The 24041-nt window shown below is 33.2% G+C and overlaps 3 protein-coding genes across 8 annotated transcripts in view; 1 reads left to right on the top strand and 2 right to left on the bottom strand.

Annotated features, from left to right (window-relative positions):
* Positions 1-1520: 1520 nt before the first annotated feature.
* Positions 1521-18601, bottom strand: LOC148617848 (uncharacterized). The gene is made up of 3 exons (XM_088585448.1): positions 18507-18601; positions 3401-3595; positions 1521-2318 (listed from the first exon to the last, which is right to left on the bottom strand). The coding sequence occupies exons 2-3, from the start codon at positions 3462-3464 to the stop codon at positions 1879-1881; spliced, it is 504 nt and encodes a 167-aa protein (XP_088441574.1). The 5' UTR covers positions 3465-3595; positions 18507-18601; the 3' UTR covers positions 1521-1878.
* Positions 9000-10539, bottom strand: LOC148617849 (uncharacterized). Its single transcript, XM_088585446.1, has 2 exons — positions 10208-10539; positions 9000-9828 (listed from the first exon to the last, which is right to left on the bottom strand). Exons 1-2 carry the CDS (start codon positions 10272-10274, stop codon positions 9047-9049), a joined length of 849 nt encoding a protein of 282 aa, XP_088441572.1. The 5' UTR covers positions 10275-10539; the 3' UTR covers positions 9000-9046.
* The window catches only part of LOC148617847 (kinesin-like protein KIFC3), a 46182-nt gene continuing 33999 nt past the window's right edge, over positions 11859-24041 (top strand). For 2 of the 6 annotated variants that reach the window (XM_088585439.1, XM_088585445.1), the window contains exons 1-2: positions 11859-11979; positions 19276-19393. The gene's annotated coding sequence lies outside the window, so the exon portion shown is untranslated. Of the gene's footprint in view, positions 11980-18055; positions 18295-19275; positions 19394-19560; positions 19660-20405; positions 20465-24041 lie in introns of those variants that run through there. The other 4 variants (XM_088585442.1, XM_088585441.1, XM_088585440.1 and 1 more) reach the window with 4 other exon arrangements.

Here is a 24041-nt window from a genome sequence, read left to right as displayed (position 1 = left end):
ATAAACGGTATCTATTACAGTGGGCATCTTTTTTTTTTTTTGTTATCCTGTATGTCCATATAGAAGTATACGTACTTTATATTAGCTTATTAGCAGTGGCGTATCCAGAGTGAGTGCGGGGCTGTCACACCGTTAAATATATCGGAAATTTTGTCATTTTCATGTGTAAAATTGACAAAAAATTACAAATAAGGTCCTAGCATTTTCATGTGTAAAATTGACAAAAAGTTACAAATAATGTCTTAGCACCCCTTTTTCAGAGGAACCCTGGCTGGCACCCTCCTTTTCCGAGTGTCTGGATCCGACCCTGTATTAGTTTGCTTTGTATTAAACTCTTTAATTTTGAATTATTCTAAAAGAATGTTTTATTTAAAACTACATGTAGTTAAATTACAAACGATTCCTTCAATGGGAGATAACTGGGGGAGAAATGTTTTATGACTAGTTTTTGAAAATACCACAAAAAGGATCGATGATCCCTAATTTTCGTTGAAAGAACACCAATGGCCACCAATGGATCAGCAAGACCTCGATGACGAATGTATAATATTTGAATATCGGCAAAAATGTCAAAGCTTCGTACAGAAGGGCATGCATTAATATCCAACCGTAAACATACAGGGGCGTAGCTAGGCCTGTTTGAGTTGTACGCAAAATTTCGGCGAGGGGTCTTGGGGGGGGGGGGGGAGGTCGCTCAAGACCCCCTGTGAGTCCGGCAAGGCAAAGCCCTGAGGGAAACTTCCGAATTTTAACGATTTTGGAGCCAGTTTTTCAGAGCCTATACTACGTTCATGGTATGCATATGTGATAAATAACCTTTATTTCATCTTTAAAATGTGTGTTTTTATTTTTGTTACTTTTTCCGAAAGTTTGCAACTGCGTATTTACGTATAGGCAGCTACGCCCCTGACGTAAGTAACAGAGACGATCTACAATCCGCTTGAGTTTTATAGATCATCACGGAAAAAAAACGTTTAAGATAAATCTTTTTCCCCGCTGCATTTGCATGGCTTTCTTTTGAGGCAGAGCATACGAACTCTGAGGAATATATTTAGAATTTTATCTCAGTAAACGTAAGTCGACATTCCATTTGGCTTAACATAATTTTAATCAGTCAGGTTTATTTCTGTGTAAAATCATGGTCCCTGTGTTTTGTTTTGTTTTTTTTTCCAATCTTTGACTCTCTTGAATTCCCCTTCAACAATTGAATTTGACATTTGAATGAAACACAACTTACCGTAATATATATTACATGCATACTATATATCTTGGCACAACAGTGTATCATTACAATTTATCACAGGTTTTATTTCTAGTAAATCGCTTGAAGTTATGCACATCTATCGACAGCAGAAAAATTTTCATTTTCATTTTAAAATCCAATTACTGCATAGAATCAGCCAACTTTTACTTTTTGATTCGACAAATTCTACTTAAACTGGTTGATAAGTGCAATGCTCCCTTTTCAAATGATTTGACACATGAAATGTTGACAAATATACAAGCAAATACAATGTTCATGTAATTCAACAAGTTTTATGTCATTGTTCAGTATTGTAATAAATAACGATAATAAGGTGAGGTTAATGAAACTACACACAGATATCATATACATATATATTTATAATATATATTTTCGTTATCAATAAAAGCATAATCAGGTTTAAGCGAATCTAATGACGAGCCATATTAATCATGATTAAACGAATCTACGACGAGCCATAATCATTATACAACAACTCTACTGACGATCGAGGCGATGTATAATCACGACTTAACGAATCCAATGACCAGCCAATAGCATGATTTGCGAATCTAATGATGTACTGGTGTCAATTTAGTCAATGATTTTTGTCTCTTTAAAAATGTTTGGTGAGACTATGGGTTAGCCGATGCTAAACTCTGTGGTATGGGCTGGGCACAGTATCTTTTGCGACAAGCTGTCCTCGATTGTTGATCCTTCAAACTGACACAGTACTTGCATAAAATGTTTGTGAACTCCCCAATAATAACTGTTGGCTTAATGTCCGATAGTGATAACGGAACAAAATCACTTATCTTTGAGTTTGACCTCCTCATCTTCATTTGATTTGAGTTTTTCGTGGGAGATCTTTGAATCTCTTTATTAAATGGCATACTTTTCTTATAGCAGTATTTCTTTTCACATTTTTCTCTTTCTTCCCTGCCCTGACCTATTTGTTTACACATTTTGCATGCTAGATCGGCAAGTATCGGAAACAGAAATCCTTGTTCTCTCTGAGGAAAGAAAGTTTCCCTATTTTGCAAACTGGAAATTTCCTGGTCCACTATGTACGAATCTGAAACAGAAGACATAAAAGTGGAAAATACTGTTTCTGTATGAGCCAAACACAATTAATAAAACAAAACATGCATGTTGACCATCCAATATCCCAGCTGATAATGAAAAAATCCCACAAAACAGTGTCTGACGTGTGAAACTCATTCCAGACGCTGCAGCGAAAAAGTTGCACTAAAAGTGGTCACTGTCTAGGTAGAACGGTACTATTTCTCGTCATTTGAAGTTGGCCTTTTAAGTAAATACTTCCGGACACTGTCATAGGACAAGTTGTGCTGACACCCAAAATGTTTTTTTTTTAATTCCAGGCTCTAACATTATTATTCTTAAAAAAATGCATTATATTTTTTGAAAACCATTTTATATAAATATTATGATTTTTTAAACTTTATGTGCCATTCGCAGAAAAAGCGGGGAACTTTGACCCCAAACATCTGCTTAAATACCAAAGAATCGAGGCGGTTTTGCCATGACTTTGATCGCAATTTTAGTTAGAGAAATGAAGATATTACTGGAAAAAAAGTCAGTTATAGCTCCGTCATTGTTTTAAAGGTGTGAATTTTTCAGAAGTTTCACTATTGTGGTCTATGGGAAATAAATAGTACCGTTCTACCTTTAATCCCATGCGTGCATAGTGGGTCTCGGGACCGAGAATGTTCCTGGGTTTGGTCGCCCACCTTTTATCGGCGATCTTTGAAAATTTTGAGGCAAAACTGCATAGCAAAAATAGTATGGAGCCCCTTTTTTTCTGAAGAGGAACCCTTTTTGTAAATTCCTGGATCCGCCTTTGGATTCCGTACGCTAAATAATTTTATGCAAAAAGTCGAGTGGCCTGATATTCCTATTGTCATAAACTATCCTACAACCGAAGGTAGGGTACATACCATTTTCTTCTGAGGGAAAGGATGTGTGTCTGGCACTAAGTCTAGTGAGATTTTTTTGTGCAAGCGTAAAAAAAAGGTTTTTTTCATTGCAGCCAGGCTCCATTTTTCTTTATTTGATATAATTCACATCGCGAATAAAATGGTTAGTGCCTAATTGAAAACGTATTATATATAGAAATTACATATAACATTCCCATACCTGACTGACGAGAGCAGCTGGATAGAAATACAAATACTGTCGTTATAACTAAACTGATTTCCATGGTTCGTATCCGTCTCCTTTCCAAAGTTAGCTGTATAATATATGCTCAAATGCTCCTGGCTTGTCTTTTAACACGAATTCCTGTCAAAAACGCCGTCAATGTTCTCAAAACCCTAGTTTGTCGTAACAACCCTACAAAAAACTGATAATAGTCAATAAAACTATCGCCTCTTAAGCATGTGATATTTGAAATTTGAATGACTTTACTTATAATTTGTTGTTGTATGTCTATTGACCTCTATTGTAAAGAAGACAGGAATATTTGTACGTATGATGTTTCAACCATGGAAAGCTTGTTTATATTTAGGTAAATGCACTGATATAATAGAAAGGTGTGACCCGTGATTGATTATTGAAAGTATGCGTCAGAGTTTTTTCCGTCTAAGGTTATACGTGTTTATTTAACATTGATTGAGGTTTAAGCTATAAAAATGTATGAAAATACAACTAACTGTACTGCCTTAGGTATACAATTAAATGAGACAGACAAACTGACAATGATTCTGCTGTGCTGCCTAGCCTATAGCTGCAAGCACGTTCACAGATGTTCCTGTTCCAATAACTATATATGTTTGAACATTTCGTTTTTAATATGTAAGTTTTTGTAAGAATCAAGCAAAATGGGAAAAATCAGAAGCATGCCTGTCAAAAAACCACCGATTTCACTCAAGGATGTTTTCTCTATTTTAATATATCATTATTTAATCTCTGCAACACTGGATTTACTCAAACATATCCCATAGATTGTTAGAGAAATGAAGTTTTTGACAGCGTTATCTGCCTCTGAAATGTTCATTTTCATTGCATTTCAATGAATGTTGTAACTCAGTTTACTAAAGTGATCAGGAAAATCATTTCTTTTCCCCAGATTCTGATGGTGCAAATATTCAAATAGCGCTTTCAAAGTTGTGGCTTTATTCATACCATGTTTCACCTCTGCCTGATTCTTAAAGAGACTCATATGCCAGTTGTCAGTACGTACTTTCAAAAGGTTTATTGAATAATTATATAAGGTTGAATTGTGGATAAATTTACTGAATTTGGCGAAAGTTGGCTGAAATGTTGATTTTTAAAATAACATAACTTGACATGTTAAACACACCCCAGAGGTCCTGTTTTTTTAACAATCGTACAAACACGAATTTTAAGCTCATTTCAAAATCTTTCTTATGTAAAGCGGAAAGGCAAAATATGTTTTAATTTCATTCAAAAACAAACCCCACTTATCACGAGAATAAAATCTAATAAACTGTAATTTCGGCGCGTTCCATAAGTACTTCCTAGAATATATCGAGTCTGAAATTGGTGTATGGCAAGGCAAGTGATAGACTTAAAATTATAAAAGGTGTCAAGAAAAAAAGCCTTATAGCTACTTTGATCATTTGCCGTATTTTTAGAATATGGAAATATCATGCAGACGTTCTTTTTCTGCGTTAAATCTCGAGAGTGTCCAGGTATAGAAGTATCGGGCTCTTCCAACATGTAGACGAATGTATTATGAAGACTTTGGCTGGACGAGGAACGTTTAAAAAATGTTTTTCAATGTTTTCAAACCATTAAAAGAACTTCTTGAAAGCATTACATCGGTTTTCAAAGACCTTTTTTCCTTTGACGCTTTTTACATACTGCACACAAGTCGCTCAATTTTGCTATTTCTGGTTTTTCAACCGATCTCTTCTGAGTCATTCGAGTAATTTCCTGTGAAATGAAGTTCTGGACTAACGAATTTCCATTTTTTTCTACCTGCAATAATTGGTGATGTTGTCTGACATTTGCATTTATTTCTGTATCTTTTTTCTTGGTTTTCTTGTTTTTTTTTCACATTGCACGTATATGATCACAATATCTTAAACGTTTTGCGGTGCCTGTGCCTGTGCATTACCTTGAGACCCACCCATCCATGGAAACACTACTTAAACGTTTTGGTTTGATAGGGTCTTGCAACAGATAGTTTAATGTGGATCATTTGTTTTACGAGTATATTTCCCATGCATCGACTCATCTGAACCTCAAGATCTCCCTTGTTTCTCTTTACACGAAAGAATTTTTTTACTGTGGCGGAAATGACCGCGAGTAGTTTCCATACGGTTCATTGGCATCAACAATGTTTTAATTTACTATAAAACCTTGTTCGTCTTTTTTTGTTGTTGTTGATAAATGCATGCTCAGGTTGCAATTGGTGTAAGAACCGTCAATATGCAATTAACATAACGAGAATGGATATTGTAAATATGTCAAAGAGACAACAACCCCATCGGTTGAAAAATGTCAGCTCAAGGCCAACCATTGTACATTGTGACCATCTTTGATATTTTTAATATACATATTGATGTATTTCTTATACTGAAAGTTTATTGACTTCAAGAATGATGCCTTGGCAACAAAATCACACCGCCGAATAGTTATTGTACCGAAGTATTTATAAGCGAGCGAAGCTTGGTCTTAAGTGTATAGAAAAATTTTGGGTTCATATTGACCACTAGTATAAGTACATTAAAGTGAATGTTGCCGTCAATACCAGCCGGCATGGAAGCTAGCCGTCAATAACTTAGCCGTCAATAATATTCATGAGCGGTGCGTTCAAAATTGAATGAAGTTATTCATATAATGAAAACGTTAAATAGGAATAGAAATAAGTAGATTTCCTGAATATTGTTATATTTTTTATCTTCAATAGTACTATCAGTGAAGTGACTGGGTCCAGAAGTTTTGAAAAGGGGTTTCTGGATGCTTTCCCGAAAAAGAAGTGGGGGGGGGGGTTACTAGGCTATTTGTTTATTTGGCCAAATTTTGCACGGAATCAACAAAATACTCCAACAAAAAGGGGATTCAGCTCCGCCCTGTGGATCTACTACTGACTATAATATTTATTTAATTTCCCTTGTTTTTGTTACTCATCGTAATTCAAATTAAGTGTAATAATAAAGTCCGATTTAGAATCAAACGCCCAAGTACGTGTTCAAATTGATATTCATAGATAAAAAGATGTATGTACAATGAACATGTAAACTGAATTAGTGCTTTATATAAAATTAGATATACATATAGAAAGCGGTAACTTGTAAATTAAAATTCACTTGATGATTCACTTAAGATAGGAAAAGAATGTCTAACAAAGATATTAAGATAATGTAAATTCCTTACATCTTGAACTAATGGACCTTGGTTCCAGCAACCGACACCAAATTTGGTAAATAAGTGGTAAGGGGGCTCCCTATTCAAAGTTTCCTCAACGACAGTGGAAGATATGGAAATACCCAAAAATACTTAAGTAAGCCTAAAATCTCATCCCAGTCCCAAGATGGACTAATGAACCTTGGTCCCAGCCACTGACACCAAATCTGGTACATATGTGGTGGGGGGGGGGGTCCTTTTAAAACAATCCTCGACAGAGGATGATATTGAAATATCCAATATTTTGGGAATCGATAGTCCTTAAGTAAACCTAAAATCTCATTCCAGTCCCAAGATGGATTAATGAACCTTGGTCCCAGCCACCGACACTAAAGTTGGTATATAAGTGGTAAATTGTTTAAAATTTTCTCAACGACAGAGGAAGATATTGAAATTCACAATATTTTGGGAATCGATAGTCCTTATGTAGGCCTAAACTATCATTCCTGTACCAAGATGGACTAATTGACTTTGGACTCAGCCACCGACACCAAATTTGGTACATAAGTGGGGGGGGGGGGGATGTTAAAATTTTCTCAACGACAGTGGAAGATATGGAAATTCCCAATATTTTGGAGATTGATAGTCCTTAGATAGGCTGCAGACTTATCCCGGTCCCAAGATGGACTAATGGACCATGGTCCCAGCCACCGACACCAAAGTTTGTACATAAGTGTGAAGGGGGGGGATTTTAAAAAAAAATTTCTCAAATACAGAGGATAATATGAAAATTCCCAATATTTTGGGATTCGATAGTCCTCAAATGGGCCAAAAATCTCATCTTAGTCTCAACGGGACATTGTGCCTCTAATGTTTTCGGAAAAGGGACCAAAAAGAGTAAAAATATTTTTTTTTTTTATTAAAACCCATGTAGAATATCTGTTTTATTCCGATTTTAATTGTTCTTTTTTTTGTGTTCTTTATTGAATTATTGTTAACAAATGTTGCCGCTGATTCCATGTATTTTGGGATATAGGAGGTCAAAGTATGGCAACGCCCAAAAAATTCAACTTTTTTTTAAATCCGATTTTAAATTCCTTTTTTAATTGGATTCCTTATAAAAATTCTTGCCCGTATTTATCAATCAGATTTCAGATATCCCTTAAGGTTTTCAAGTGATACGGGGCCTAAGAGGCAACATCCGGAAAAAATCATATTTTTCATTTTTTGTTCGATTACAAAAAAAAATAATAATTGGATTCCTCATACAAACACCTGCCTGCATTTACAATCAGATTTCAAATATCTCTTACGATTTTCGAACTATAAGGGATCAAAGGGGCAACACTCGAAAAAATCCACTTTTAAAAATTTTTATTTGGTCTGATTTGAAAATGTTTGATTAACTCTTTTTACAATATATTGTCAAAACCATGTGTCTATTTGAGTTGCAAGTCCTTATGCGTAAGTGTGTCAAAAACTAATGTAGTGCCCAACATTTCAGGGTTCGAACACTGGTCGTATCATGCTGCGCTCGGTGAATGTTTTTATTAAAATTGTCTAAAGGACAAAGGAAGATATGGAAATTCCAAATATTTTGGGAATTGATAGTCCTTAAATAGTCCTTAAGTATGCTTAAAATCTCAGTCCCTAGATGAACTAAAGGACTAATAGACCTTTGTCCCCCAGGTTGACTTCGAATTTGGTTCATTATTTCATTTTCGACGCTTTTAAATTTTTTTAAATCCTAATGAAGCCCTCTGTATAAATTGAATTTGAATAAAAGTAAGTATCAGAACGAACCAATTCGTTGTTTTGACTGCAAGAAAATATTTAGACAGATTTGTATTAGAAACCTGAAATCCTGGATCCACCTCTATTGCGTATTCGATACCCGAGTTTTATTATTATACTTAATTTATATTATTTTTTCATATTTCATAACATCATTACAAATGTATAAGTACGCCATTGTGAACAGATTTACAAATTCTATCATGTTTACATGTTCTATCATTATTCTTATTTTCTGCAAGCAAAATATTGAGAATAGAGAAATCGATTCGTGTATTTCAAATTTAAAAAAAAATTGTTGGAACGCACCCAAATCTTGTGAATATTCATGAATATTATTGACGGCTAACTTATTGACGGCTAGCTTCCATGCGGGCTGGTATTGACGGCTAGCTTCACACTGGTTATAAGTACTTTTACCCGATATTGTCGCAACCGTTTGGAGTCAGATCTACAATGAATAGCGCTGAAATGAAATTTTAACCCATTTTCTCAATACCAACATCCATCTTAGAAAATAAGTACTATAATTGGAACTTATTATATCAACAATATTATATACACCGCGCATGCGTTCGCCGTTGAAAATAAGCATTGTTCATGGTGCCAAAAGCTTGATAACCACAAATGAATTTAATGGTTTATTTTTAATGCTCTTAAAATTTCACAATTGTTTTAACTTAACAATGCGAACGGCAATCTTCTAGGTTTCTTTGTCATTTTGTTCGAACCCAATGATTTATTCCTATATGATGGTTTTGTTGATGTTCTTTTTATCTCCGCTAATGTTTTCCTATCTCTTAAATCTGTTTTTCCTTCCAGAACTGATCCGGTGATAGATGGTCCTCTTTGTTTCTGCTCTAAATGTTTTCGCTTTATTGAATCTTGTTTTCTCTTTAAATTGAGCACAGTGGGCATTATCATTGATTTCTTTGACATAGTGTTAAGCTGTCGTCCCAAATTCAGTTTAGGTTTTGACATTACAGTGGATGTAAATGTATTCTTAGTTGTCTTTTCACGTTCGATGCAGTGTTTTCTCTCGCAGTTCGCTCTTTCTTTTGGATTAGTCAATGTTTCACATGCTTTACATAACACGTTCGCCAACTCCGAAATGACGACAGACATTTCATTCTCGCCCAAATTGTCGATTCTTTTCTGAATGTTTCTTGTCATTTCCTGTTTAAAGTCATCCTGGAATTTCGAACGCATTTGACTTCCTCCATCTCCAGGTCCGGCAGCCATGGACTGTCCATCTGCTACTTGGCAATACTTTTTTTGACATTCATCCCGTTTCGTTTGTGTTTTTAGTTTCTCACACACCGCACAGGTTAGATCGACAAGTACTGGAAGTATTGCAGCACCAGTGGCAACACGGCTTGTATCACTGTTATTAATAAATTTATCTAAACTTGAGAGTTCTATTCTGTGCATAGTTTCTGGTTTTGATTGATAGGCATCTGAAAAAGAAATTAAAACAAAAACAAAAACAAAAACAAACAAATAGATGTTAAAAGTGAAAAATGTCTTCCACATCAGTACATGGTTCCATCGGAAAATCGGCAATTTGGACTTTAAAGATCAAAAATAATTTTGGTATGCGCCACATCTCACAATATTGTTCATAATCTAACAAATGAACCCAATTTTATTAAAAATGGACGAACAAACGAACGGCTCTACAAATCAAAATGACAAATGAGGTACAGAAAGATTACGATGGAGACTCCTGTAATCGCTGATTACACTGTTAAATGCAACGTTATGTATAGTGTATCTTGTGCAACTTAAAGAAACGTGCCAGGTTGCGAGATTGAGAATTACTAAAAAAAAACTTACCTGACAGTTCATGAGATACTATTACAACGAGGGCAAATCCTACAAACGCCGCTTTAAAATTCCGCATGACTTTTTGTTTCTGATCAATGTAGAAACTTGCAGTAGCTCTTGGATTTTCTTATAAAATAAGGCGTAATTGAAATGTCAAAAAGGTTTGAAACATTAATTTGTTTTACGTCAAGTCTACATAAATTCTTTTTGACTCCGTGTCACATCCTAGGAAAGTCTGTTAAGGTAAAACTGAATATACATATACAAAACAAATGTTTATAATGGATACGACAATGTCGCAGCAACATGAATGATTATTAAAACAACGGGAAGTGACTGTTTCCGGAAAACAAAATGTTTAAAATAGAAAATATGAAAAACCCGCGTATTCAGTAAAAGTGAAAAAAATAACCAAAGTGGGAAGTAATGATCGAAGCACGAATATCACCTGTCCGGACAGAATTCAGGTTAATTGTGCTGTTAAAAGTCTCAATAACAAAGCTAGGCATGTCTATATTTTGCATGGGAGTAAATATGATTTAAAAAAAAAAAACAACGATTTAATGAAAAAAAACACAACATTATTTCCCCAAATTTTATGGGGCATACGCCGGGTCCGCCCCTATGAATTCGTACCTGGTGGTACAAGTGATGACACTCCCATTTTTCTATGCCTTGATGCACGCTGTCCGATACTATATGGGTAAAAGTGTAACTTTTATTTGTTCGATAGTTCTATGAGATAAAAGATTTCTATATTTGTCTTCTATATAAATAAATCTTTCCCAAGATTTTAGTTCAATTCTATTTTTAATTTTAATGTTGATTTTTAAAGAATTATACTGTCATATTACTATGCCATCACTTGGCGTCCGTTGTCGTCGTGGACAAATTTTCAAAAAAGCTTCTCCTCTAAAACTACCACGCAAATGTAAAATTGTTCCTTAAGATATACGATGTGCTGCACAAAATGACCGTTGGGATTTTTGATCCGTGAAAAAAAAAAAAAAAAAAAAAAAACAAGTCCGCCGTTACTTAAAATGAACGTATGGGTCTTAAAAGTTTTTTTGCAATTAACTCAAAAAAAAAAAAAAAAAAAAAAAACCATTGTCTGTAGCATATTTCTTGCATGAGTAATATTGTTCAGCATCATGAGACGGACATATGCCTAAATTTTCAAAACAATCCGTCATTAGATGTAGGAGTTACAGCCACTGAAACAGTTTAAAGGGATTCGTCGACTGATGTAGGAATTGCGGTCCTTGAAACATTTTTTGGGTTATTTTCCGCATGTGCAACCTTGAAAATCTTCTATAAAACAATTTAAGATCATTTCATGAAAATAAGCATATTTGTACTTTAGTGTATTGTGCTCAAAATGACTGCATTTTGTGATTTTTCATCCATGAATATAGATATGGCTGTCTATACTAAAAATGGAAGATAGAGGTCGGGAGACAGGTTTTTGAAAATACTTAAAAAATTGTAGCCTTTAGCAAAATTTTTGGTTCAGGTAATAAAAATTCAGTTGATTTTAACTTAGCATGTCTCATCCTCGGGTTTTTCAAATAAGCAAATGGTTAACAAAGCGAGCGATTCGGGCTCTCTTGAGCCTCTAGTCAAAAAAAAAATTCCGTGTTCGTTACCTCTCCGATATGACTTTGTAATTTAGCGAGTACACTAAATTTGATGACGTAATTTGAGATTCCGGGAAATTTGAAGAAGATAAAAAAAAATAAGAAGAAAAAAATAAAGAAAACGTATTGACGAACAAATCGCAGGTAACATAGCGATATTTTACTCTTAAGTTAAAGCCACAACCAAAGCAAACTCAAATATTTAATGTAAAGAAGCTGTCATAACTCAACCACAAAATAAATGTTCCGACATTTCGTCATCGCATAAAATAACTTTGCGGGTATACGACCATTACGAGTTTGAAAACGGATATATCGATTATACTGTATTTTTCCTACTGTGCTATTTTTAAAATTCTCACAAAACATTAAAAAAAATATTAAAAATATTGTGAAGCTGTCCTACACTGTATCATTAATCTTAATGAAATTAATTATTAAGTTCCATCAACAGGGAAATAATAATAATAAAAAAAAACAATACTGGTCAAGGAGTTGTTCTTGCTGGCAAGTAATTTTCACCAACCAAATTATTTTGGCAGTGGCTCCATGTCCATGCATTTGTGCACGTGGAACCTTGTCAGGCTAATTGTCCACTCATCCTGTTTGTGTCAAAAACATATGGAAAAGCCAGATTCATTATGAAAATGTTGTCAAACTTATCTGCAAATGTACTAATACTAATGTCATGTCGAACTGTGTTCACATTTAATAAACTGAACAGTTTGCTGTTCCTTTATATACTAGTTTGAGTGCATACATGTATTTGATAATGGGAGCAAGCCGCAGTGCTTGAAAATGTACAGGTGTTGGTCAAACACAGAATAAGTCACAGAAGTTATGATGACTAGTGCAAAAGTCGATGCATCGTCTTTTTCAGATGTTTAAAAATAAATAATTAAATCTTGGCTGATCATTCTAACATCCCACATGTTAAAAATGCATTGAATGTTCATAAAATTTTAGTATCTACAAAGGCGGACCAGTGTTTCATATCTGCTGTCTGGAATAGCAGCTTATGATTTAAAATGTACCGGACTGAATCATGTACCAAAACAATCTTTCTCATTGTTCAAAAATAACAAGTTTGTTAAATGTGTATTTTATATTAATTCTGAATTATTTTTAATTGTTATATGTTACAGCAGTTATGATTTAAATTGTATTTGTATCATTTTGTTTATATTTGTATAAAAAGAACTTCTTGCAATTTCCGCATTACTAATGTGAATGAACTGTTTCTGACATGATTCCTTGTGTTATATTGACTCAAACCAGGTATGTGGACCATTAGCCTGTAGAGGTTCTCTCTGTCCACGAATGCATGGATGAGTAGCCACTGCCAATTATTTTTCGTTCTCTCCTGTGAGACAAGTTCATGCCCAAAATTTAAAACGAAATTCTAAAAGAATACTGATTATTGCTCTTAAAAATTAGCAGTCATACTGTTTCATACAGCAATTTTCATTGAGAAATAATTTTTTGTGAGCAGATTGGGAAGAAATGCTTATGTAATTGAAAATGATGAGATCCACTCTCTGACCAGTAGTTTTTAAGTTTTTAAGTCAGTTTGAGTTAAAGATTAAATAAATTATTTTCTGTTTTCAAGCTTGTTTGCAATATTTTAAAACATTTATATGAACACATCCTCAAAAGGTTTAAATGTTTTTTGATTCCAAATGGACATGCAATGCTTTGTAGACATCGATATAGGCCGTAAAATGTTTTAGCCATAATATATCTCACCCATACTCATTTTGCCCATGGTTTTCATTAGGCATTCAATTATTATAGTCATAATTTAATTTGTGGAAATTGGAAATTGAAAACCTTTTTCAATGCTGCTGAAAGGGCATATTCTTTGATTTCTTTCGATAATTTGCCACCTTGAGCTTTTGATTGGCTGTTTATGGTTGATTATTCTGAATTTTGCGATGTTGCCTTTTTTTCACAGTCACATTGCAGCACATGCTGCCTATGTTGGACATGCCAAATGCATAAAACACAACAAAAAGGATATGATGAATAAAGAAAAGGCAGCTTGTGAAGTAATATCAATTTTCTAATCTTGCCTCCCATTTTTTCATCTTTATATCAGCTTGAGTGTATGGTTTGGGTATTTGTTCAAGTTCTATAAGTTACGTACATGCAACATTATTTTAGGTCCAGTGGTCCTTTTCACAAAATCGTAAGTGTAAAATTGTACATATACATGTGCATGTATGTTATGATGCAAAAATAGTAAGAAATATTGTGACGTCACAAATTACGACTAGTTCTACTCTTATGATTTTTTGTTATAAGGGCTGCTGAATTTTTTGAGTTTCAAATCAATGGTCCAACTGAGGAATACCAAAAGTCCTTCATACATTTTGTAAAGTGTCATTGAAAAGGATTGAAGGTTCGGGACCTAACAAAAGGTCGTACATGTTGGTCAGAAATTGAAGGTACTTCAAAGTTCTCAATGACAAGCCTGAATAAAAGAGGACTAGCCCAAAAAAGAAATGTACACATCATTTCACTGGCCCAAATAAATTTTTACTAGCCCCAGGCTTCAGGCTGGTGTCTTAAAACAAGCACTGCTTTTTTATGGGGAAAATCTCTGTCATTTTTTAAATTGGGAAATTTGAGATGACTGTACAAACCTTGACTTTGTGGTTAAAATGATTAATTGTATAGATGTTGTCAAGAAAAAGATAAGTCATCAACAAATAATCATTGAAATTTTGAACAGAAACAACATATCCTACCCTTCCACTACCATTTGGGATAATTTAGAGTCATTTTGACAAATTGGAAAAACTTACCGGTTCTCTAGTGGCAGATCCATGGGGGAAGTCCCACTCCCAATTGTCTTACTGTGATAACGCAAACCATGGTATCATGTATTATACATTGTACTTTATCACACATTGCAGAAGGGTTTATTCACTGTTTCTCCAACATTTAAATTTTTTCACACCTTAGACTAAAACAACAATCATCACAGGGATTAAGGGACCCATTAAATAGGTGGTTCATGGTATTCAAACATGATAAATGATTTTACATTAGGTTTTTTGACAAAGTTTTATCAAGCTGTTTGAAGGAGTATACATGTATGTTGTACTTTTATCTTTTTTACTTTTTTTCTTTAAAATGTCTAATGTTCTATTTATAAGTCTTTTAAGAGTAAATATAAAGTAAGTGCTATTGCATTGTTTTTCTTATTACATGTAGTATGTTTTAACTTTATGAAATATTTTATCACTTTGTGATTTACATTTTATTACAAAAATATTGCACTTCATGCATATGACATTAGATTAAAAAAAATACAGTATTTACAAAAATATGAAGCATTTAGAAATAAGCATTGCACAAAGTCAATTTGATTTCAAACAAATTATGACTGCCTAAGTTCCATGTACCAAAACAAAATAATGCATAGTCTGCATAATCTTGGACTGTCATCTGTAGATTGGGCAATCTATATTTCGGTATTCCTCTTTGCTGGCATGCAATCTTGAGTAGGTTGAAGAGTCTGATGTACTTTCAAGGAAGAGGGAGAAAACAATTGAGTACATGACTTTGTCAGCTGTAGCATGTTTAAATGGGTAAACTGATTTGGTGAAGTAAAAAAGGTTCTGTCTCCATAAATGATGTCTGCAGAAACAAATTTGCCATGGTTACATCTGGTAGAAAGCATAACTATTTTCTGTGCATTGCCATTGTCAGCAATAAGAAATCTTTCAATTGCAAGTGTCTGTGTCCATTGGCCTTTAAGTTAAATGTCTGTATGGGTGATACCGTGGTTTTTAAGTTAAATGTCTGTATGGGTGATACCGTGGTTGTCTTGGTGTTTCTCTATTTCTTAATCTGACACATGGGATAGGTAGAATGACGGCAGTTCTGCTATTATTCATTTGTGGTCTTGGTTGATGTCTGTGTACTCTTTTCAACAAAGTTCGGCTCTTTCTTCTTTGTGTATAGTAGGTATTTGTGTGGTTTCCACAGTGTATCTCTGTTTTATTGAATTGATTACTGCTGCGTCCTTTATTGTAGCATGTTTGGTGCATTTGGGTGTGGAGTCCCAAAGTTAGATTAGTACATTTGTTGTTACTGTACAAACTGGAACAATACATTTTCTACTTTTCTTCTCTTAACTATGTATTGATACATGTATCAAGTCATTCGAAATAAGTGTATTATAATGAAACACAATAACTTGTAATTAACAATAATCAGTAATCAGTAATATATTAAAAACTATTTTATTCTAAATATGAAATCAAATTTTTACCAAAAAAAAAAGAGTGAAATATGTTTTTATATGTTCTAAAATATTAATTTCAAAAACAGAAAAAATAAAATATGAAGCAAAAAAAATATTACAAAATGAGTCATATTTTGTTTCCTTTATCAATGATATTATTTCAAATATTTCATCCAGCATTTAATCATGGAAAAGGTAAAGCGCATGAATATTTTAAATATCCATCCCTTTTGAAGGCCCCATAATCCCTTACCGTAATTGAATGTTGTTTCAGTTTAATTATTAAATGTTGGAGAAACGTGAACACAGTGGCAGAAGTTTTAAAAAAAATAAGTGAAATCCTGTCTTCTGTTGTTAAATGTGAAGTTTAATATTCAAAACTTGCATCTACATGGTCATAGAGCTTAGTTATTCTCATTCAGCATCCTGAGTACACTAAGCATACCATTAGTTGGAACTTGACTTATGTTTGGATTCGGGGGAACACAAATCAGGCAAATTGTTGTTAACATTGAGCTTTACTGGGGACCACACCAAATTACTTTTCTTTCCAATGGGGAGACAGCCTTACGATATTTCGGAGGTTATTTAAGACAAACAATATCACTGTTTGTAAAGCTGTTAAAGATTAGTGCTTCAGGATTTTGGACCCCAATGTTATCTTGTATGTCACAGCACTGCAGCATCATATGTTAAACTCTAAACAATTGGTACTTCAGGCTCTCAGACTCCAATGATATCTTGTATGTCACAGCACTGCAGCATCGTATGTTAAACTCTAAACAATTGGTACTTCAGGCTCTCAGACTCCAATGATATCTTGTATGTCACAGCACTGCAGCATCGTATGTTAAACTCTAAACAATTGGTACTTCAGGCTCTCAGACTCCAATGATATCTTGTATTTTTCGGCACTGCAGCATCATACAATGTATGTTAAACTATAAACAATTGTACTTCAGGGTTTCATACTCCAATGTTATCTTTTATTTCACAGCGCTGTGACATCATATGTTGAACTATAAACAATTGATACTTCAGGCTCTCAGACTCCAGTTATCTTTTATTTTACAGCACTGCAGCATCATATGTAAAGCTATAAGCGATTTCAGACTTCAATATTATCTTAAATTTTAATGCAATACATCATGCATAAAACTGTAAATGATTTTATATCAAGTATTACTGTTTGTTTTTACCTGTTTTTATTTTTACCTGAAACATAATTAAACCATTGCTTGTCTCTAAGGAGAGAATATTGATTCTACCACATAAACGATTGTTCAATTAGGTTTTCAATAAAATTTGAAGGTATTAAAAGAGATTGACTTTCTAGATGACAGGTAAGCTTTAATTAAACCACAGAGACTACTTCTCTGCTTATGGTCATATAGAATGTTTGTACAAATGTACATGTCAGGGACAGATCCAGACACAATGAAAAGGAGGGATGCCAGCCAGGGTTCCCCAGTAAAAGGGGGGTGTAAGTACAATATGACTTGGCCCCCTTTCTTCCTGAGGAACCCCAGCTGGCACCTTCCTATTCAAAGTATTTAGATTCACCCCTGTACTTATTATTGAGAACTGATTAGGCTTGAAGCAGAACGTTTTTTTTTCGGCTGTAAGATATACATTAAAGTAATTATGGTACATTGTAAATGCCTTGAGTGGTGTTTGAAGGGATTTACAATGAAATGTACACATTGCATGCAATAAGCTGTCACTGTAACTTAAAATACCCTATTTAGCATGGGATTTAGTGCCTTAAAGTAAATGTAGATGGGATTTATTCTATTTAAATCACAGAACCTAATCCAATGTTTTGAATTGTGACTTTAAAATGGTTCTGAACTGAGCAATTTTTAGGCATGTGGTATCATAAATCTTATTTAAATAAATGTATTGTATTTCTGTTGTGTCCTTTTGAATGTTTATGCCTGGGTAGTTCAAAATAAGTAACATGCCACAAATTTGTGGAGATTTTTAATCGTATTATGAAATTTTTGGTTGACGGAGTGATATGGTATGACCACCTTTCTATTTAAATTTCTGAAAATATTATTATAGTAAACGATACTATATAGATTATAAGTGAATTAAATGGGAAGGTAAGATTCAATGTATTGAAGTGCATTATCAACTTTATAAACAGTATTGATTTGGATTAACTGCATTTGCTCCGAAATATTTATATTCATCATCAGGTACTGGTATATACATGCAGATATGAAATCAAAACTTATTTTTGACTTTCTGTATTTATCAAGTTAAATTACAAGTACATGTAAATGGTTAATGAGCAATGCATGTACATGTATATGAATTTATATTGGTAAGGCTTGAATTTTGATATCAAGTTTTGAATATGTAAAATTAATTTATTCTTCAACTTTAAGTGGTGTTCATGTAAACTTACTTTTTGAGAACCACACTTCTGCAAATTTAATCCTGAAAAATTTCTATTTCTCATTATTTATTTATTTGAATCTTGGTGGACTTCAGAAGGCACAATGTAGATTATGTAATACAAGTATAATATACATATTAATTACATATTTTTATGACAATGTCTTTAACATGTTAATTTAAATGTGTCAGGTCCTGGCTTATGCTTTTAGGCCAAAACAAAAATGATTATAGTCTTGTTTCTTGCTACCAGTTACTTGTGGCAGCTAGAAAAAAAACAGGGTAGTTAGGTAGGAAAATTATTTTACTTTTCGAAAGCATTTTACATTGAGTTAATGGGCAAACAATCTAGACCTTAATGGTGCTTGAGAGCAGAAATGGCCATAAAATATTTAAGGTACACACAAATAATTAGATTAGGTAGGGTAGCAGGAAACAGACATATAGGGCAAATCTTTTGTTGTACCTGTGTATAATGATGTTTTGGGACCAGCTGCAGTCTGCCCTGATGTATGTGGGTTTCCTTGTCATTCATTGAAGACCAATGGGTGGCCTTGGGGTGACATTTTCATCCTGGTGGGATTGGTGTCTCTCTGACATATATACCATATGTATTCTCATTTTATATTATTTCTTCTGGCCTTACTGTAAGTTATGTTTATATTCAACGCTTGTACTGATTGAGCTTTGACATAAAATGGTGTGATCGGTAAAAATGATTTTATTGATAAAATGTTTAAAAATTTCAAGGTTCATAAAAATGTTTTGTCTTATTGTAGGGTAGATGTAACTGAGGAACAAAGCATGGTTTGCTATGGCCAACACTAAATGATTCAACAAATTTTTCAAGATCGCCACAAAAGATGATACATGTAAATTAGCGAGGATTATTCTAAGGTACATGTTGTATTAATTCAACCTGTTTTCTCCCCTAATGCAATTGAAAAGGATTTATTGGATAGGCATGCCTAGGTTCTTATTTATCCTGGGTTTTTGTCGTGGCAATTACAGAGGATTTAGGAGATGTTTGAATGACTAGGTATCAATAAATCTCCATTAATTTTCTCATCTCTAACAAGCATGTTTTTATGTCAAACAAATGATTAATGTAAATATTGTGGTTACCGATAGAATGGAGACGTGGATGTAGAATGCTGGTTAAGGTATGAACTATATTAATCATTCTCAAAGCATGGCAAACCTGTTCAAATAAGGAAATTTTAATTTGGTCTTCTTTTTTTTTCTTTCAGAATTTTTAAAATTCTTAGCATTTTCTACCTTAAGAATTAATAAGTCTGCTTACTTTATTGAAAAGTTGAGAAAAAAAACTTGAACTGAAATGTACAAATGTAAATTAATCATAATGACTATTCACATGCATATTTAGAATTATTCAATGGCCAATATTTCTCCTGTTATATGCTGGATGGGAATTGATTTAGGTGTGAATGTTTTTGGCCATTAAATTGAGTTGGAAACAGAGATGAATATTAAAACAAGGCTTTCAAACCTGAATCTTCTTACTCATACAACTTCTTTGTATGTACAGAATTTGTTTTTATAAAAGTTAACAACAGTCCATGTTTTTAACATATAAAAACAACATCATAATTTAACCTACATTTGTATTTCTATCTCTGCTTGGCTGTTGTTATAAAAATTAATATTTACCAATTTCCTGCCCTGTTATTTTAAGAGAATTTTGCACATGTATCCAATTCCATGTTGGCTTTGGTTATAAAAAATAATGTAAAGCTGTATATTTATATTAACATAGTTCTCGCCCTGTTATTTGCACATCCGTTGGCGTTTCCATGTTAGGCATGTATTGACCATAAAAAATGGTTTTGTTAGTAAAATAAGCACTCATTTTAATAAAAATTATACAATATCCATGTTGATTTTACAGATTTTATATTCAGGGCTGAAGTTGATATATATTTGAACATTTGTCATAATCATTTATTGGTAAGTCAGTGGTTAGCACACCACCTTTTTCCTTTTTTATTATTAATGAATTACTGTTTTTATTTCTGTGACGAAATCTTGTCCAGAATATACTTGATTCCATACTGCTTTCTCAACTGTAAAATATTATATTTAATATGACTGCCACATTAATATATGAATATACTGAGTTGGTAAGCTTTTCCCGAATCGATTTTATATGTACGTGTACATGTATGGCTTAATTGCCACAGCAGGTCCCACAGAGATGGATTCCATCTCAATAATTTCTAGTTATACATGTATATTATCCAATAAAGTCTATGAATATATGCAATGTATCACCAAGGTAAACAGTAAATCTTTATCTTAAAAAAATTGCCCAAAATTTTATCCTCAACATTAAATAAGACATTGTACATATATTTTATCCAATAGAGTCTATAATTATATATCACTGAGGTGTCACACAAGTAGAAAGTTATTTATGTGTTTAGTACTTTTTATCAGGTAATAATACTACTGTCATGCTTTATGGTTGATATATATCTTCAACTGATATCACCCTTATCTTCAGAATGTATGTTTATAGTTATTCATATGAAAGTAAGTGTTACTACATGATAACTCATGGACAAAGGTGGATCCAATAATTTTGAACAGGATATATTAAGAGGGCTAATGGGGATTCATTTATTTTTTTACTATTATTGGGTTCATTAACATGTACCAGTATATCATACATTGTATATTCGAGGTATGCTTTAATTGTAGTTCCGCTCATTCCATCAGTCTCTCCATTTGAATATCGTTGCTATTACCTTGGGTCAGAAAGAATGGATTGGTTTCTTCTTTAACATGTGGCTTAACATAGATGGGATATCAGTGTTCTTCGATTTTTCAGAAATTGTGGTTTCCTCGTCAAAAATCCATATCAAATCAACTTTCCCAAAGTCAATGACTCGCTTTCCTAACAAAACAAATCCTTACAGCATATCAAGTTTTCAACTTGCCACAGTCAATGACTGCTTTCCTAACAAATCCTTACAGCATATCAAGTTTTCAACTTGCCACAGTTAATGACTGCTTTCCTAACAAAACAAATCCTTACAGCATATCAAATTTTCAACTTGCCACAGGAAAGTGTAACTGAGTACCTAACTTTCCCTGACCCAAATTTCACTTGCCCCGGGTAATGGGAAATAGGAATCCTAGAACAATGGGTATGTGCTGTAAGTCTTTTTGATTGCTGTAGGATATATTCTTTATGTTTCATGGGACATCTCCAATTTTCACTATATGGAATTGAAAGAGAAAATTTTGTCTAAAAAATCCCTGCCGCAACTGAAAGAATTGATTTCAAATGTGGTATGTACCTTTATATAGATAGGGTAAATGCTGTAAGAATTTTTTTTTTTAATATGCCACCTGTTTGACCAAAATATGAAAAGTTGATAAAAGTACATACAATACATAACAACTTTCTTGATTAAACCTTGAAATTGACAGATTAGCGACAGGCATTTTATCTGTCTCTTATAGTCTTATGTAAATGAACTTGTCTCTCACATTCTACAATGACTGTGAATAATTGGGCTCTAATCTGGTGATGATAACATTTTTGTGATATGTTTCCCATCATCTAACATATTCCAAGTACATGTATTGAACAAACAGATTTTCCATCAACAAAAAATTACATTTGCACCCTCTGTAGAAAAATTGAGATTTTACCTTATTTTACCATTTTGAGGGAAGAAACAAGTCAATAACTCCTACCAGAAGGAAAAATTTATTTCAATGTGTATATGAAGGTCACAATTTATTTATTTCACTATATATAATAAGGAGTAGACACTTAAACTAAGTTTTTAATTCAAATTCATTATTTTTTTCTTATTCATATTTACGTGAGTACTAACTGGATAGTTTTCTCACCCAAGCCTGTGAATTTAAAAATTTGGTCCACTTCAATACTTTTATGTTTTATGAAAGGGCTTAAGGATATTTTGAATTTTTAAAATGTCCTGATGTAAATGTTCATCCCACATTTTGTCGCAAAAAGAATCTGGCGTGTACCAATAGTTGAACATGGGTCTATTTATACCTCAATTCTTGACAGCTCAAGTCACTGTTGGTGCTATCAGAGTTAAAGAATGAGGACCAGATAAGCTGTATCATTTTGCAGAATAGTCCTTTTTTCACTTCCTGTTTTTTGCACTGTCCAGTGCTAAGGGAATGATACAGTGAGCTCAACATTATGTTCTTTGAGGCAAAAACAGTATTTATTTTGGAAATTATTTGAATATTTACATTTCCAGTCCCTAATTGAAAAAAAAATGTCCTTACAATGTCCCACAGTGCTGTCATAAACTTCTATAGGGAACTTTGGCAATATGTTGCAAACAATAATTAGATAGCTAGAGTGAAAAAAGCATATTTAGTTACAACCCTACTTGTTGAGTTTGTGGTATATTGAAATCACCTTACCTGTCTGTCTGGCTGAATTTTGTTGCATTTATCTTGGCTACCAATGGATGGATTTATTTCATATTTTTTTGGATAAAACTTTGCCTGATTTTTAAAAATGTTTTTACTTAAGAGTGCTTCCTTGTCATATGAATGTATTTACATTTCCCAAAATAAGTTGATTAGAAAAGCCTTACAATGTTTACAAAAGGATCATGCTAAAATTTTTCAGTTTCTTTTCATTTTACCTTAAATTCATTTTTTGACTTCATTTTTTTTCATCTTTTGAATTTACAGTGAGAGTAATTAGAACTTTCAATGCCAAATATTGACACAGTGTAGGTTATCTCCGATGCATCAAAATAAAGTTATTAAATTACTCTTTAATATGGCAATTTATTTATTTAATCAATCTTGTACAAGTGGACTTTTGAAAGCAATCGGCTCAATTGACAACTAAATCGGGATAGTTTTATGATATTGTTATAATGGAAGGTAGGTGCTGGTGGTATTTTATGGCAGTTTACATGTAATATTTGGCCTATTTTATTGACTTGATGTGTCAAAATGTTCTCCTCTAAGGTAAGACAAGGAATTTGACTAGACTTGATATAATTTTACTCAATGATACAAAAGTATTACACATGAATAAGGAAGATTTTATAAATGATTAAAATGAGATGACTGTCAAATAAATGTTAAGTCTGTGTGCCATTATGTCTAATTTGATTGTTAATGGTCAGTTTTGCATTGAGGAAATCATGAGGTCATCATTTCATAAATGAACATGTAATATACATTATCTCTCTGGCAAAATTAATAAATAAAAATATTGATGTTAAATAACAAAGTATCCTGTTAACGTTTTCATCTCTTCCCCAAATTTGTAAATATGAATAAATTTTTTTATCCTTCGAAAGTTCAATCTTGGCTGGTAGTCACATACCTATGAAGTATTGGCACTATGGATAAAGGGAACGCGGTCTAAATCAAACCCCTTTTTGTACGCTCTACATTTTCTTTGGGTTAGATAGATTTTATATTTACCTTGTTTAAAATACATTTAAACTATCAAGAAGGTACCTTAATTGTCTGGGTCTGACAGGTTCTAGGTTTATTCAGGGGTTGA

The sequence above is a fragment of the Perna viridis genome, chromosome 5 (assembly GCF_037379345.1).
Source record: "Perna viridis isolate PV_CMFRI_1.1 ecotype Kerala chromosome 5, ASM3737934v1, whole genome shotgun sequence".
NCBI lineage: Eukaryota > Metazoa > Mollusca > Bivalvia > Mytilida > Mytilidae > Perna > Perna viridis.
Note: the sequence above shows the minus strand (reverse complement) of the source record. Positions and strands in the feature narration are given on the sequence as shown.